The sequence below is a fragment of the Aspergillus japonicus genome (genome assembly GCF_003184785.1).
Source record: "Aspergillus japonicus CBS 114.51 unplaced genomic scaffold BO86scaffold_83, whole genome shotgun sequence".
NCBI classification, from domain to species: domain Eukaryota; kingdom Fungi; phylum Ascomycota; class Eurotiomycetes; order Eurotiales; family Aspergillaceae; genus Aspergillus; species Aspergillus japonicus.
The window spans coordinates 62,502-77,859 of NW_020291720.1; the positions used below are offsets into that span (position 1 = coordinate 62,502).

Genomic DNA, 15,358 nt, shown 5'->3' on the forward strand with positions numbered 1-15,358 from the left:
AAAAAAAAAAAAAAAAAAAAAAAGGAACAAAGACAACAAGAAGAATTTTTCTCGTTGAAATAACATAAACTGACTCTCTTCATCTTTCTGTCGACAGAAAAACAGCGTCCTCCGCCAATTGGTCTACCACGGCAAGAAGACGGTGCCCGCGACCCTCCGCAAAGACATGTGGGTGCCGTACTACAGCGTGCACTTCACGAGCGCGCAGCTCGGCCTGCGGGCGTACCACCTGCTGCGCGAGTTCGCGATGCAGCGGCAGCTGGCCCCGCCCCGCGAGATGATCACCATCACGGAGGAGTGGCTGGCGCAGAAGCGGCCGCGCGACCCGCACAAGGCCGAGGAGTTCGACAAGGAGTGGGCCGACAAGAAGGGGTGGCTGATGAAGCCCAAGGACCGCGCCCGCATCGTCATGAATCAGAAGGCCACCTCCGTGGCCGACGTCGCCGCCGTCCTGGACATCCAGGCCGAGGAGATCGCCAACGGCTTCGCCAGCGGCCAGCGCGGCTACCTCAGCAAGGCCGCCCGCCGCCGCCGCCGCCAGGCCCGCGTCAAGGAGGCCGCCGTCGCCGCCGCCCAGGCCACGCGCGTCGCCGCCTTCGAGAAGGTCCTGAGCAAGCCCCAGATCGACTACAAGATCCAGGAGGTCGTCGAGGACGACGCCGCCACCGCCGCCCTGCTGCAGGCCGAGAACGGCGTCAAGATCCTCTGGACCGATCTCCACGATGCCCAGTTCGCCGCCCAGTGGCCGGACCGCGTCCGCCACGGCGAGTTGGATCTCACCCGCGACCATGTCATGCCCGGCCAGAAGCGCATCCACAGCGGCGACATCGAGATTCTGGCCGACAACGCCTTTAAGGAGAAGGGCGTCGAGGCCGAGGCCGAGACCGTCCCTGAGAAGAACTAAGCAGCTCGCGGGATTTTTTCTTTTCTCTTTTGTACTTGATGGCTTCCCCCGTGTGGGTATGTGTGTCGATATACATACTTGCGAAATAACCGCCTGTTCCTCTACATGATACAAAATGTATTTTTAGATTTTAGTTTTTTTTTTTTTTCCCTCTCCCTGTTCGAGGAGATGATGCGATGGCGTTTAGCACACAAACACTCAATTGGAATTAGTTCAATATTTCATCCATCATTACAGACGAATGAAAAGCTAAACGAAGAGGCGTCTGCGGAGGCTTGTTTCATGCTTCTTCTGGTTCAGACCTGCGGATCAAATATACATCGATATGTAGCGTACAAGAGCACCAGCTGATGTTTTAAGTTGAAAGTGACGTGGCGCAGCTGGTCTGTCCTCGCTTTCCGCGTTCACGGCGAAGCCAAGGGAGTCCAAGGCCTTAGATGTCAAATCAGACGGAAAGAAATGGTTGGGAGCGAAGGTGGAAATCGCTGGAGGGCATCCAGTGGAAGTAGAAAGGGGGAGGAAACGAAGGCAAAAAAGCAGACGGGATCGGGGACGGGTTGTTGCGACTCCTTTCCTTAGCCCATCGAGAGAGAAGAATCAAACAAAAAAGTACGAAGTCCGCGATCGACGCCAGAGACGCATGGTTAGAAAGAAGATGAACGGTCAAAGCGGAAGAGGGGAGCAGAAGCGAACATAAACTCCTTTGTAGCGAGCAAACGGGCCGGGTTCAAGAGCCCAGTCCTTCTATCGACTTCAAACAGAACAATACACCGCGTCGTAGTCCACTGCAGAGCACTTATGCAGTTGGATTTCTGGGTTCAGGCACTTTCAACTTATCCGCAATTGCGGCAGCGTTGTCTTCCTTCGCTGGTGGTGCAGGCTCGGGTCGCTCATTCGCCATCTTCTCGAGAATTTCTTCCTGGACTTTCTCAGCCTTCTCCGGATTGTCTGTAATTCCAGCTTTGGCCATACTCTTTCGAGCTGACTCAACAATCTTGTCAGCCTCGCTGACACCATGCTCAGTTTCCTGATCGCCTTCAACGCCGATGGGCTCAGCGGTGCGGTTGACAACATCCTTGACACGTTCCGTATCGAAGCGAATAACCATGCAAGAGAGATTGTCAGTGCTGAAGCGGGCAAGCGCGTGATCAACCAAGATCTTAGACGCTTCCTGGGCATCGGGCACATTCCGGATGAGGTCAACAGCCTCCTGGTCACTGCACACATCCCAAAGCTAGAAATTACTTGATCAGCAACACTATAACGCATAGTCTGGTGAATGGAAAACTTACCCCGTCGCAGGCCAAGATGATAAACTCGTCCGACTCTGGCTGTATAACGGTCTCTGTGGTGTACGGGTGTCCGGTTACAAGATCCTTCAGGTACGCATCGCCCAAAGCTCTGGTCACAGCGAGAACACCATTAACGCGGTTGTTCAGGATCAATCCTCCAGCGTTTGCTATCCGCTTTCCTTCGTTCTCGTCACTGCCCTTATGATCGTAGGACAGACGAAGAGCCTTGCCATTGCGACACAAGATAATGCGTGCATCACCAACGTTGGCAGTGTAGAGGACGCGCTGACGAGCCGCCTTCTCCTGTAGTTTGGGAAGTGCACCCGAGACAGCAGCCTGGGTAGGAGTGTCGCCCGCCTCATCGGAATCTGTATCGGCTTTAGCGGCGGCGGCGGCGGCGGATGCGAGGGCAGATGACCCCGTGGCGGAATGCGAGCTGGGTACGCGGTCTTCCCATCTCAACAGAGCAATGACGGCAGTACATCCACTGTTCTTCAAAGGCAGCTTTTCCAGCTGTTGATCGACGCTGGTAAATGTCTGGTCGAGAAGCTCCGGGACGGGAGTGCTAGGATTCTTGCGCATTACATCTTCGAGGATCAGATGCAGCTTCTTTCCGCACCACTCAGCAGCAAATGTGCCTGCATGTCCGTCAAAGATGGCAAAGTATCCATTGTCGGTTTCAACCACGCTGGTTGATTTCTCGGATGTGGGGGAAGTGCCAGTAGGAATGGCTATCGCTTTCGTGCCCGTCTCACCCTGGGCTGAGAGTGCGGGAGTCCCCAGGAAGTTGTACAAATAGGCATGGGTATCTTCCATAGTCCGGCGACATTTTCGATTGCGGTCCTCTGTGACGCCGACTCGGAATGACGAGCGTGCAGTGGGATGCGATTCACCAGCAGAGTTGTTTAATGACCCTTGAGGAACGCTCAAGGCAGGGTCCATGCTCCCAAACTTTGCCAGGCCAGGCTGCTCTTGAATGGTATAGTTGTTGAAGGAATTCTCACGTGGGCTGCTTGACAGGCTAAAGGAGTTCTTGGCGCTGGTAAAGAATGAGGCAGCTTTCGTGACCGTGCTACTGCGGCGCTTCTTCTCACTGCCAGGGCCCTGATCCTCACTTGTCCTCCGTGTGAAGAAACCACCTGGCGGAGAGAATTTCTTGGGGGTGACGCTGGAATCCTCGGTGCGAATGCTTAGAGGCGGCGTGTCAATAGCACCGGAGCGGGCAATTGTTGTGTCGGATCTATCTTTGGGTGGGCTCGAGGAGCCACTGAACATTCGGTTCAGCAACCCACCCTGGCTAGAAAAACTTCGGCGCTTACTTCCTGCCAGCTTGATTGTATTTCTGGAGATATTGGGGGGAGGGGTGGAGGGGGTTTAAAAAGAATGGGGGGGGGGTTTGTTGAGAGGGAGAAGAAGTGGCTTAGAAGGAAAGGGTGATTTGCGGAGGCGGCGGCGGCGGCGCGCGGGGAGGGGGGGGGAGAAAGCAGAGGGCAAAAGCCTTGGGTCCCAAGCCGGCGGAGACTGACGTAGGATGCGAGAGAGTTGAGTTGCGGCGGAAGCGAGGGAATAGAGCTGAGTAACCTGTAGACGTCAGTGCTGGGGATCAGTAAACATTCGACGCTAAGTAGAAGCTCCTGGATGACCACTGTTCCCAAAAACTCGATGGTTTGCAGCTAACAATGCAGAATAAATGGCTTTCGTGGTCCAACAACAACACCGGATGGAAGAGCATGTACAGTATGTGCTATGGGGAGAAAAAGAGTACGCCCGTTGGGCAAACATCATTACAACAGCTAATAGAAATGAACCACGGGGCTTGAAGAGGAGAGTCTCGGTGATTAAGACATGTCTGAAACTATACTGAGTAGTATATCCATTCCAGCGTCACGGACTCGTCTGTAGGCCACCCCCACTGCGCGCTCCGGAGACTTGGGAGGATGGGAGAGACAACACGACAATTTGCAATTTGTTATTGAAAATTAGAACAAGAATTACTCACGAGGAACAGGTGATAAAAAAGCAATCCACAAGGATGAGTGGAGGAAGATCTGGGGGAAAGGAAGTTGATGAAAAGGAAGAGGAAGAGAAGGAGTGGTGGTGGTGGTGGTGGTTGGAGGGGAGGATGTGGTGGTATGGCCGGAGTTAATATTGAGTAGTAAGGAAATAATTAGCTGGGCCGGGGAATCGGCAGTGGCAGTAAGTGCTCTCTCTCCGTAGTAGTAAAGTTGTAGTGAGGCGGGCGGCGGCGGGATTGTAGGGGGGTTTATTATTAGCACTACCAAGTACCAAGACTATAGAACAGTAGGCTGCTAGTCTGGCCTGCCTGTCCGTGCTGCAGCCGGAGTTCCTTCCTTCCTTCCTTCCTTTGCGTGCTTCTCTTCCATTTCCATTTCCATCACCGCTAGAGCCGATCGGGGGAAAGTGAGAGGAGGGACAGCACTAAAGCACTAAATTGGGGAAGCGGTCAAGGGGCATCGGGCAAAATAACGTGACCCTGAAATTGTGGAGACGCAGCGGCGATGACGACGACGAGCTTCAGTCTTGGCACCTGGCCATTTCGGCACTGAAAGTCCGCTTACATACGTAGGTCAAGTAACTACGCATAATTAGAGAAACAAAGCTGAGAGGGAAGACAACAGCATCATGGTGACACATGCTGGGTAACGCCACTCACTCGATGCTTACGTACAATTTTCCTAGTGACCCTGACTGTCTCCGCATAATTTTGTATACGTTTCTATATAATCACTACAACTACTGAGTAACAACATCATGCCATAACTAGTGATTTTGTACAGCCCAACTTAAATGGTACTATGTAGAATCAGATCTCAATCCCATGAGCTGAAATCTCCGAATCCCCCAGCGCCTCTCATCTTCTTCCGCACCGGTTCCGGCTCAGGCTCATCATCCACATACTCCACAATCTCATCCTCCTCCTGGCCCGCCCGTTCGGCCAGGGCGGCCTTGAGATATTTCCCTACACCGGCCGAGCCCTCCTCTGCAGAGCCAGCTCCGGCACCACGAACCCTTTTCCCTGTCCAGGTCACACGATCGTCGTCCTCACGGCGTGCATTCTGTTCCTCCTCCGCCGGATCGGTGAGTTGACCCTTGGCCTTGGCCTCCTCCGCCTGCTTCTGCTTCAGGAATTCCTCGAAGGGGTCCACGAAGATGGTCACATCGGTGATGCGGATGTCCGGGGTGGGTCGGTTGGTGGTGGAGTTGGTGGGGTGCGTCTCGAGTTTGTTCAAGGTCGGGGACGATGGGGTCGGGTCGTCGATGACATGACCGAAGATGGTGTGTTTGTTGTTCAGGTGAGGAAGGGCGCGATAGGCAATGAAACTGGTGGCGTGCAGGTCAGCGGTGAGGTTGGGAAGTCGGCGACGCCGGAGAGGTGCCTAAATCACTTACAATTGACTGCTGTTCGTGTTCTTGCCCTTGTTGGCCATACTGAGCGTGCCGCGAGAGTCGTGCTTCAGAGGCCCCTCGAACTCATCGTTGAAATACTTACCCCAGATACTCTCGCCTCCGCGCCCGGTCCCGGATGGATCACCGCCTTGGATCATGAAGCCCTTGATGTTGCGATGGAACGTGACATCCTTGTAGTAGCCCTTCTTGGCGAGCTTGATGAAATTCCACACGGCCTTGGGTGCATATTCCGTGTGCAGTTCCAGGTTAATGTCCCCCGACGTAGTCGAGATGCGCGCATAGCCCTTGTGCTTGACGCGACCCCTCTTCAGCATGTATTCCTCGTCTGAAAGCAGTGCGAGGTCGGCGGACGTGTGCGGGGTCATCCCCGTGCTCGTGAACGAGGCAGCAGCCAACCCCGTCGTATGCCGTGCGGCATTATAGGGTGTGGCTTTCCCAGCAGCTGGCTTCTTAGCCTGCGACATGGCACCAACAGACCCAGGCCCAGCCCCAGTCTTGGACACGGAGGCAGCAGCCGCACCGGCGACGCCCGCGCGCTGTGCCCTCTCCGAGCGAGCCTTGGCCACCGCTTCCCTTGCTTTCAGAATCTTGGCCGAACTGCCCAGAGCGTTGGCATTGACATTGTTGGCGGGGTCCTCTCGTTCCCGGATCTGCTCGTCGGTCAACCCGCTCTCGCCTTCCTTGATGTAGTTGAACGAACTGAGGTTCCGCGACTCGATGTTTTGCGGGTCCTGCAGCGTGATGATGTCCTTCCGGGTGAACTCTTCATCCGTAACCAGATCCTTCCACAGCTTGCCCTTGATATTCAGCCGCTCGACCGTGTCCCACGCGAAGACATTCCCCGTCGGCCGCAACGCGACAATGTGCGTGTTGTCGGTGAAAACCTTGTACGTTACGGGATCGACGTATTCGCCCGCCTCGTTCTTCGCCAGGTGGAGCTTGATGAGATCGGAGGTCTTGAGGGGCGTCCCATTCACGGGGTTCGTGCCGTGCTTCTTGATCCAGGGAAGGATGTTGGTCAGGTCGAAAATTGTACCCTCGTGGGTGCACACCGGATGCGCGTACGGTTGGAGGGAGAGCGAGCAGAAGTTGAAGGGCAGGCGCTTGAAACTAGTATCGACACCACCGCGTTTCGAGCGCGAGACGCCCGCTCCCGCGCTGGCGGAGAATGCATCCTCCGACGCCCATTCTGAATGCGTGATCTGTGTTAAGACTTTTGGGTCAGCCCAACCGCAAATGCGATAAGAGATTAGGAACGCGCGAAAGCGCAAATTGGAGTTGAGGTAGAGGCCTAAGACAACCTACATATAACTTATCCGTTCCTAGAGTCTGTTAGCAAGCTCTAAGACTGAGCAGATCCCAGGAATGGAGTCGAACGAGGCTTACCTTTACCCATCGTTGCGACAAAAGCTCCCAAGAATTTGTGACAGCGCCAGCTCTCCTCCGCGGGTTTGTCGCCGCTCTCCAAGAGATGATGTATTGGGGTGACTGAGCCTAACCTATTCGGGTTAGATTGTCTTTTGAAATCTATACCGTACAGCACTTGTTTACATCTCCCGCTCTGTTCTCCGTTACGTTACTGATTTTAGTGTATGTATATGTCCATTGGTGGTGCTTAAGACATAACAAGCATCAAGCTGTACAGTGTACATATCTATGGGATGCTTTGTTTATGATGACAAGCAGAGCTTTGCGATGTAACCATTACCATCAGCATATACCACATCACAGAGCTACTTCCCATATAACTCCCACCAAACATTGAAATGCAAAGATGAATCGTAGAAAAGTCCAGGATCTCTCCACACCTCGCTGGCTGCATCGCTTGAATTAAGATCTATTAGCACCTCAAAAGCCCTTCTATATCACTCTTTGACTCCCTTGACACAAAGTACCCCATGAGTTTCCGCATGCACCCCTTGAGCAATACTCGATCCAGCAGAAGCCAAATTATCCTCCTCGACCACCCACGAACACGGCAACTATCTCGCCCATCATGCTTGTCCTAGCCTGCGACTTCAAGCTCTATGAGGCGAGGCTGGGCGCACAGCTGGTGGTTACGAGTGGTATCCGGCGGATAGCAACAATATGTGAACCGCACAAAGTAGACTAATTGCGATAATTCATCACCTTCACTCCGGGACCAGAAGAAGCTGCTTGCACTCCGGAGTTGAGAATAAAAGAGGCACCTCAGTCGATCGATGGCTCAGCCCCATAGCTCTGCACCATGTGAACGCAGATTAGCAAGCATGCAACAGGATGCGCGGTTGAGGTCTCGGTCGGTCTGATACTCGATGGGGGTGACAAGCACGGCAAGATCAGGAGTTAGAAGGTAGCATTAGACATGAAAATAGAATGTACTGGAGAAAATGTTCTTGAGGTAAGCTGGGCGCTCGCCTTGTGGATGGCTGAAGACATAATGCAGCACTAGTGCAAGGGCTTACATTGATTGGGGCCCTTGTTTATAGCAGGCTGGGAGCAGATATGGTGGCCTGGTCTTGACTTGGAAGCGTGGAGTGAGCACGCAGTTGCGTGTGTCGAGCGAATCCCGAGTGATCCTGAATTGCGACGAGCCGGTGATGGCTCACCCAGAGGCAACATTGCTAGTAATATCAGGCAGCAGTCCAAGCCGCGCCCCAGATATCGCAATGAAAGGTAGACCGATATGGCGACGAGCCTGTCGATAGGTATAGTGAGACAGTCTCCCTGGATTAGGCTCCCGCTGGCAAAGGCTGCAGCGAAATAGCCACGAGGCTCTTGGAATAGAAAAGTCGGTGTCCTCCAGACATCATAGACCAGATCCTCAGAGATGCTATTTCGGGATCGAGCCACAAATTGTTTAGCGATACCCCAGAGATGGCGCAGACAAATTGTGGGTTACGCGGTAGGATGTAGACGAAGGTGATGGAGCCTCAAGTTGCCTGGCAAACGCGATACTCGTTTGGGAAAGAATTATCGGTTCACTGGCAACCAGCACTAAGATACGTAGTCCCATACAGTACCTAGTAGTATCAACAACATCGAGTTTCGGTGAGCAAGTCCATCCACTAGTCACTGTTTGTTGTGAAGTCAAAACCACCAAACTTCCATCTCTTCAACTCCAGCACGTGAATCCTCATCTTCCAACCACCCTCTTGTGTACATCTCAAGCCAGCTTAGTTCCCAATTCTCTGAATTGAGTTCATCCATCCATCAAATATGGCAGATGAATCAGTCGCAGAGGATTCAGTCGATACCAAGTCAACTCCCCGCATCGAGTTGAAAAAATATTCCGAGAGTTCGGATCACCGTGCCTTGGGATTGCCGGAGCCCGTCCGTCGCTCACAGACATTAATCTACTACATTGACAACGACAGATGGTGGATCACAGTGACGCTGCTAGGCCCTATCGCTAAACTTCTTGGAAACCTTGGAATACAGCAGCAGCAGCAGCAGCAGCAGCAGCAGCAGCAGCAGCAGCAGCAGCAGCAGCAAGAGCAGCAGCAAGCTCCGTACCGTGAACGACGCGAATTCTTCCGAAGCTTCGTCCAACAACTTGATTACAAGACACTTCCTCTCCTAGCCGACACCGTGACTGAGATCATACTGGGCGATTATGAGAAGGATGAGAATGATGAGAACGATGAGAACAATGAGAATATCACAACGCCAGGACTAGAGGTTGAGGTCACAGTGGGCACTACCACGAACATGACGGATACAAAGGGCGATGCCATTCCGATGTTCTTGAGATGCAGAATTCAAGAAGACCCTCTTAGAGTGGTCTATCCATCGTGCGACGAGTTTCCCTCCTTCCGCAAATTCGACTATGAGGAGCTTACGAAGGGTGCGAACATTACGGACTATGTATACTGGGTCAGCAACGGTGGGGCTCAGTATGTCCTCAAGAAGGTTGACCGTCTTATTTACTGGCCCGACGATACCGAAGTCATTCGCAAGGAGCTGGAAAATCTCGAGTATTTCGCGGGGGTGCCGAATATTGCGCAGGCGGCGGGGGTCGCGGTATCTATGAACCCTTACCAGACATCAACTACAGGCGAGAAACAACTGGTGATACTTGGAATCCTGCTCAAGGCATATCCTGGTGGATCACGAAAGCAGGTCCTTGCGGAGCGTCGTGTCGCAGAGTACTGCTGGGAGAAATGGGCTGTTCAAATTGGAACTGCATTGGAGTGCTTTCACAAGGCTAAAAAAACCCATATGGACCTAAAACCTTCGAATATTGTTCTCGATAATGAGGGGAATGCAGTGTTTATCGACATTAGCGGTATAGGAGGGTTCACTTGGGAGTGGTGTGCACCAGCAATTTGTTATGAAGGCAGATCTTTGCCCTTTGAGTATTCATTTGAAGAGCGCCAATTCAACGACATTTGGGCTTATGGGAAGATTCTCTCTGAAATTGCATCACAGGCAGAAGATGGCCCGTATGCAAAGACGTTGCACCAGGTTGTGGACGCTTTGATGGTGGATGATATCGGGACACAAACGAGTTTGTCGAGTGCGCTATCGCAGCTCAAGGGTGTTGATAACCAGGCATGACGTACAATATTGAATCAGTCGTTGTAGTCGTCCCAATTGATTGTGTTTTCATCGAAGTCGCCATCGGTTATAGCACCTGATAATCACTGTCACAGAGCGAACAACACTAAACCAAGAACGAGAACAAGAACCACAAGGCCCGACTTACCTGGTCCCTCTCGCTTGAGGCCGGGATTTTCGTCACAGCCAGCTGTGCCACACCAACGCCGAAGGCTCAGCGAGGCAACCTCGGTGACGCCAGACTTGCAGACGGACTTGCGGCGTTTGGCATCCTCGCATGGGTTGGTGAGATTCTTGTCATAGTGGCCACACTTGTGGACGCGGACCTGGAAATTGCACATCTTAGGCAACTATCGACCTGCGATAGACGAAAGATATGCCAGAACTGAAAAAGAGGTTGTTGACAGCATCTAGGATCGAGACTCAAGCTTCACTGCCAGATGATATTTCCTAGTACAATAGTAACACTACCTCGCCCCCCTTATTGACAATAGATATTCTTCCTAACACATGCTCAGCATTAACACAGTCGAAGAATCACACACTGATGCCAAAACGGGCATCTGTACTTCTCCTATGCTCAAATAACACCGAGTATCTTTGCCTAATTCACAATACTGGAAAGCTGTTCCTGAATCCATTCGCTGTAGGCCCCTGTTTCTCAAGGGCGAATGATCAGGCAGCAGACAAAGCTTGTGGGAGAGCGTGACTAAAGCTAGATCCGATCTACTCCACTGATGTATCGTCTATTCTAGCAACAAGTTATAGTACGCTTGGAAAAGCGTTGCTTGGTTGAGGGTATGTCTTAGCCCTAAACATTCATGCCGTTCTTAGAGGAGTAGCGACATTCCTAATGTATCTATTCCTTTTGCATTGCTTTATAAGAAAGGCATTCTGCTCTATGTAACCAGAATATCACCAGAGCCTAGGCCTATAGGATGAAGTCATATAGCAATCTCGAGTCATAAACCTCTTATGGTACTAGTAAGGAGTACTATGGAAATAGTTCACTTGACAACTTATAGCTAGCGACTTAGAAGCGGGCTCAATTCGGCTAAAAGAACTTGTCAATCAATTGATCAATCTAACAACTCCGCAGTGACAGTGCGAATGAACAAGACACAAATACAGGGCTGACTTAGACACAGACGAGGTTATCGTGGACACTATCGCGGCTCAAAGGTGCTGACAATAAGGCAGGGTGTGGTCATGCGCCTGTAGCATAAATGGGCACGGCCTCTCCATAGCCATCCCTAGAAGTTACCTACGCGGCTCGCAGGACGGAAGAGTGTCATTGATCTCCAGAAAGAAGGGCGGGTATGTGAATAATGCACGCCATATGTACTGCATATGGATAAGACCTGTTTGACCACTTGAGACGCTGCTGAGCTTTCTACTTGCCACTAGATACTTACCAGAAACAAGACAAAAAGAGAAGATTAGAAGAACAGCTCTAACTTTATACATGATTCAGTCTACAAACCTCAAGACTTTTTGTATCAAGAAACACAAACATCAATTATATCATAAACCTAGGGACGATTATGTGCGAAGTTTGTCACCCCGTTCATAGTCTCCGAGTCGAAGTTCCTTCGCTCCTATTAGTGTCACCTGCCTGCATAACGGGACATCCGATCAACTCACCTCTGGAGAGAAGCCAGCGAATTGCTTTGAAAGAGCTATGTGGTGATAGAAATTAAACAGGCTACTCATAACGTTCTTTTCCCAAAGGTAGGGCCTAGTCCCCAGAAAGATCGTCAAAATCCATGGACTTCTGCTGGTAATACATCTATCAAAGACACAATTGAAGCGAATTTCTAAGGGAAGAGCTATAGAAAGGTGACGAAGGAAGTATTTAGAAGGCGTAGTAACTGAAAGGGAGGTTCTACCCAAAATAGCCTTCAGTCCTCGGAGTCTTAAAGGTACTTCTTTGGGTGCTGTCTGCCGAGGTTGTGCCACTGTTAAAGCCGAGTTCACTGGGTGGAGGTCCGAAAAGGCTCGTGCCTGGCTTTATGCTAGGGGACTTGGAGGTAGAACGACCAGGGGTAGCTGCGGAGGTACTGGTAGAGCCCAGTGTCCCGAATCCAGTGGGTAAAGGTCCGAATAGACTCGTGCCTGACTTTGTCACAAGGGGGTTTGAGGTAGAACGATCAGGAGCCGTGGAAGTTGTTCCTGCACTGAACAGAGTATTTATGGCAGAGGAGTTATTTGAGGTTGGGACTGTTTCAGGGAACCCAGGGAACGGAGACTTGTTTGGAGTTGAGATAGACGATGTTGCGCTATCCGAAACGGAGCTGCGCGGAGCAGATCCGATATAAAATAAGCTGCTAGAAGAAGGATCCTTTGTTTGCTTGGAGGTAGCCGAAGAACGGAAAAAGTTTGAAATGTTTTGTTTTGCCTGCTCAAGATCATGAGAAGCCCCGGTGTTTGGACCAGCGCTCGGCTGCATTGAGACTATCCACCCAATTAGTGCTATTTGCAGTGAGAAGCCCTGCACACTTACAGAAAGAACTGTCTGTCTTTGAGTCCTTGCCTTCTTTAGCGCTTCTGATAGGGACTGAAGCCCGGGCGTTAGATAGATGGCCCTGGGCTAGATTGTACTCAAGTCAGTTCCTGCATGCCGTGTCCTGGTCAATAGAACCTTACTGAAAACCATGGGTTTTGATAGTCTGGGCATCTGTGTGCTGAAAAGGCGGAGTGTGCTTAAGCCTTCTTGTAATTTGCGCAGCTCGTCAGACAAGCGCTTTCGCTCTTGCTCGATCGAGGATGGTTCACTGGCGAGATCTTGAATCTTCTCACTGCTTAGGTTGTTGATAGTCTGGGCTGTGAAAATGGTTTCCAGTGGGGCGAGCAAGCAGTTCTCGATGCCAAGGATGGCAATGTTATCCACAAAGGTCACTATAGCGGTCTAGAAGAACATTAGATCATTTGTTATGGGATAGATATGCAGTTCAAGGTGGAAGATGTCACTAACATCATAGTACGCTTGCATCTGATCAATGATTTCCGACGCAGCGAACTCATTCCCCTCCGTTTCAGTAACCTTAGTAGCTTGTTTGAAGTCATTCAAGGTGAAGGAGGCATCAGCAGAAGCATTATTTGACATCAGTAGTCTTTGCTCCAGTGCTTGAATTGGCGGTCAACTCGGGATCTCCGGATTTTAGAAAGAAAGCTCTTTCCCACAGGCAGAGGATGTCCACGTTTCGTGTAAGCCGTCAATTCTGTGAGCTTCGCTAGAAGGGACTCTTTCAAGGTATCGAGTTCCGGGTCAATAAGAGACGTGGCTATTAACGAGTAGGTGTGCTCGGTTGTGAGGTATTGCAGGACAGAATGGATGAAATATCTCACCACCGACCAAGCGTTCATCATATGCTCACGGGCAATGTCCTCCCAAGGTCTTGCCTGGTCACGAAACAGATCTCCGACGAGCAGCTGATTGGCACTTCCGGGCAGCTCGATGCCTCGTTTGCGACGCGCTTGGCTGTTGATTTCAAGCTCGAGAGTTTCGCGGCTGACGCATGAGTATTCCCAGTCCTTCATATAGGGTTTGGCGCTCAACGCTGCGATGTCCGAAGATGATAATATCTGGTTCCAACTATGTATAATAGTGCGTCGTTTGCCTCTGATATTCATGGCCTCAGCGAAGCACTCGTTTAGCTCCCTAATCATTGCCCGGAGGCGGCGATAATCCTGATCCATGAGAATATACTCCGGCCCATCTTCGAAGAACCTGTCCGAGTACATGCCATTCAAGGCTTGACCCGTGACTTTCTCGAAGCCAGTACTTATGGCAAGAAGAAAACCTCGTTGTTGCTGTAGGGTTGAACGAGCCTCCCCGAGCGTCGTGAGTCTGCTCTGGCGAATCTCGATTTTCTTTTGGATGTCTGTTATCAACTCGGGAAGGTTGCGGCGGATATGCTTGAACAAGATGCTGCTGAGCCGACGACGAAGACTGTCGATACCAACATTCTCACGAGGAATCGAGGCCCACCGGCCCTGTTCGAAGAAAGCAGCCTCTTTCTCGTCGCGAGCATCATCTGATGCATCCCTCGTCTCAAATGAACGATTGCGTAATACATGCCAACCAAGTTGCAAGGACACTTTATCATTTTCCAGGAACTGCAGCCATGTGTCCTCTTCCTCCGAACTGGGCTCCAGAATATCTGGCTGGGTAATGATACCAAGCGTTCGCTCTCGCTGCGGGTCAAACTTTCGCGCCATGTCTAGGACCTCCTGTAGATGGTAGTCGGCCTTGGCCGTGATGATCGCGAGAATGATGCTGCGGGTGTTCTTCATGTATCTCTCGGTGATGCCCCGGACGATGCTGATGCCTTTGCGGCCTTGATCCTGGCTGGTCGAGTAGTACAGGCCAGGCAGATCCACCAACGTCAGTTCGGGCTTGTCTGGGCCAGAGATTTCCACCTTGAGCACGTCATCACTGAACCCGGCGTTCACGGATTCCGTGATTTCCATGCACTCCTTGGCTTTCTCGATCAGTGCGGGGAGGTCGTCGCCATTCGAGAAAGCCTCCGGGGTGAATCCGCGGAGTCTCTGTCTCTCATCTTCCCTCGTACGCGATGGACCGGGTTCGATGGAGACTTTGATACTAGTTGACGGTCGTCGGCGGAGAATGACCTCGGTCGCAAAGCGCGTGCACACGTTACTCTTGGCTGGGAATCGAACGCGTGAGATGGCCTCCAAGACCGAACTCTTGCCGCTGGATTGGTTGCCGCAGACAATCAGCTGGGGCAGCTCCACCAAGGCCCCAACGCCGATGGTGCGCAGCTCATCGATGATATCCAGGACTCGAGACTGCTCTGATTGCAGCTGGCGCATTGCTTGGTCGGCCGGTGATGGTGTGGTGTTCGACGTCATGATGCTGGTGACAAGGCGGCCTTCTTAAGTCCCAGGCTCGATATGTTAGGGAGGCGCGAGGAGTCAAGTAGGACGAACTGATCGCACAGAAGTCTGACTTCAGGGCAAAAGAGACCACAACAAGGACTCGGGTTGAGTAGGAGTTGCAGTGGGAAGTGAATTAAAAAACCACGTGCAAAAGAAGCGTAGCGCCTGCGCTAGAAAACCAACCCCGGTAAGTCTATCGACTAGACGCTCTTCCATAAGCGCTGGCCACGAACCCCGCCAGCGCCATGATAACGATTAAGAATGTGGAAGATACTAGCAGAAGTGATTGAGT

General features: G+C 51.7%; 6 protein-coding genes across 6 annotated transcripts in view; 2 read left to right on the forward strand and 4 right to left on the reverse strand.

The window, feature by feature from the left end:
• Positions 1 to 904, forward strand: part of BO86DRAFT_413483 (mitochondrial 54S ribosomal protein mL67) — a gene marked incomplete at its 3' end in the record, with an annotated part of 1,590 nt that extends 686 nt beyond the window's left edge. The window contains exon 2 of the mRNA XM_025674746.1: positions 98 to 904. Within this exon, the coding sequence (XP_025522885.1) occupies positions 98 to 904 (807 nt within the window). The remainder of the gene's footprint in view (positions 1 to 97) is intronic.
• A 796-nt stretch (positions 905 to 1,700) lies between these two features.
• ptcG (type 2C protein phosphatase PTC1) lies at positions 1,701 to 3,471 on the reverse strand (the record flags this gene model as incomplete). The annotated part of the gene is made up of 2 exons (XM_025670838.1): positions 1,701 to 2,138; positions 2,197 to 3,471. The coding sequence occupies 2 exons, from the start codon at positions 3,469 to 3,471 to the stop codon at positions 1,701 to 1,703; spliced, it is 1,713 nt and encodes a 570-aa protein (XP_025522886.1).
• Positions 3,472 to 4,961: 1,490 nt separating this feature from the next.
• BO86DRAFT_459535 (PPIL2 family peptidylprolyl isomerase) lies at positions 4,962 to 7,049 on the reverse strand. The gene is made up of 4 exons (XM_025677364.1): positions 7,012 to 7,049; positions 6,931 to 6,947; positions 5,608 to 6,827; positions 4,962 to 5,538 (listed from the first exon to the last, which is right to left on the reverse strand). The coding sequence occupies exons 1-4, from the start codon at positions 7,019 to 7,021 to the stop codon at positions 5,028 to 5,030; spliced, it is 1,758 nt and encodes a 585-aa protein (XP_025522887.1). The 5' UTR covers positions 7,022 to 7,049; the 3' UTR covers positions 4,962 to 5,027.
• Positions 7,050 to 8,721: 1,672 nt separating this feature from the next.
• BO86DRAFT_442072 (uncharacterized protein) lies at positions 8,722 to 10,164 on the forward strand (the record flags this gene model as incomplete). The annotated part of the gene is made up of 1 exon (XM_025676285.1): positions 8,722 to 10,164. The coding sequence occupies exon 1, from the start codon at positions 8,824 to 8,826 to the stop codon at positions 10,162 to 10,164; it is 1,341 nt and encodes a 446-aa protein (XP_025522888.1). The 5' UTR covers positions 8,722 to 8,823.
• A 14-nt stretch (positions 10,165 to 10,178) lies between these two features.
• On the reverse strand, positions 10,179 to 10,505 carry BO86DRAFT_324304 (uncharacterized protein; the record flags this gene model as incomplete). The annotated part of the gene is made up of 2 exons (XM_025668468.1): positions 10,179 to 10,240; positions 10,313 to 10,505. 2 exons carry the CDS (start codon positions 10,503 to 10,505, stop codon positions 10,179 to 10,181), a joined length of 255 nt encoding a protein of 84 aa, XP_025522889.1.
• Positions 10,506 to 12,895: 2,390 nt separating this feature from the next.
• BO86DRAFT_235506 (putative dynamin GTPase) lies at positions 12,896 to 15,149 on the reverse strand. The gene is made up of 2 exons (XM_025667044.1): positions 13,139 to 15,149; positions 12,896 to 13,072 (listed from the first exon to the last, which is right to left on the reverse strand). The coding sequence occupies exon 1, from the start codon at positions 15,037 to 15,039 to the stop codon at positions 13,270 to 13,272; it is 1,770 nt and encodes a 589-aa protein (XP_025522890.1). The 5' UTR covers positions 15,040 to 15,149; the 3' UTR covers positions 12,896 to 13,072; positions 13,139 to 13,269.
• Between the last annotated feature and the right edge of the window lie 209 nt (positions 15,150 to 15,358).

Bases quoted from the DNA above. Each gene is read 5' to 3' on its own strand.
- BO86DRAFT_459535 (XM_025677364.1), bottom strand. The intron at 5,539-5,607 runs GTAAGTGATTTA...GCACGCCACCAG, and splicing joins AACACGAACAGCAGTCAATT to TTTCATTGCCTATCGCGCCC.
- BO86DRAFT_235506 (XM_025667044.1), bottom strand. From the start codon at position 15,039: ATGACGTCGAACACCACACCATCACCGGCCGACCAAGCAATGCGCCAG.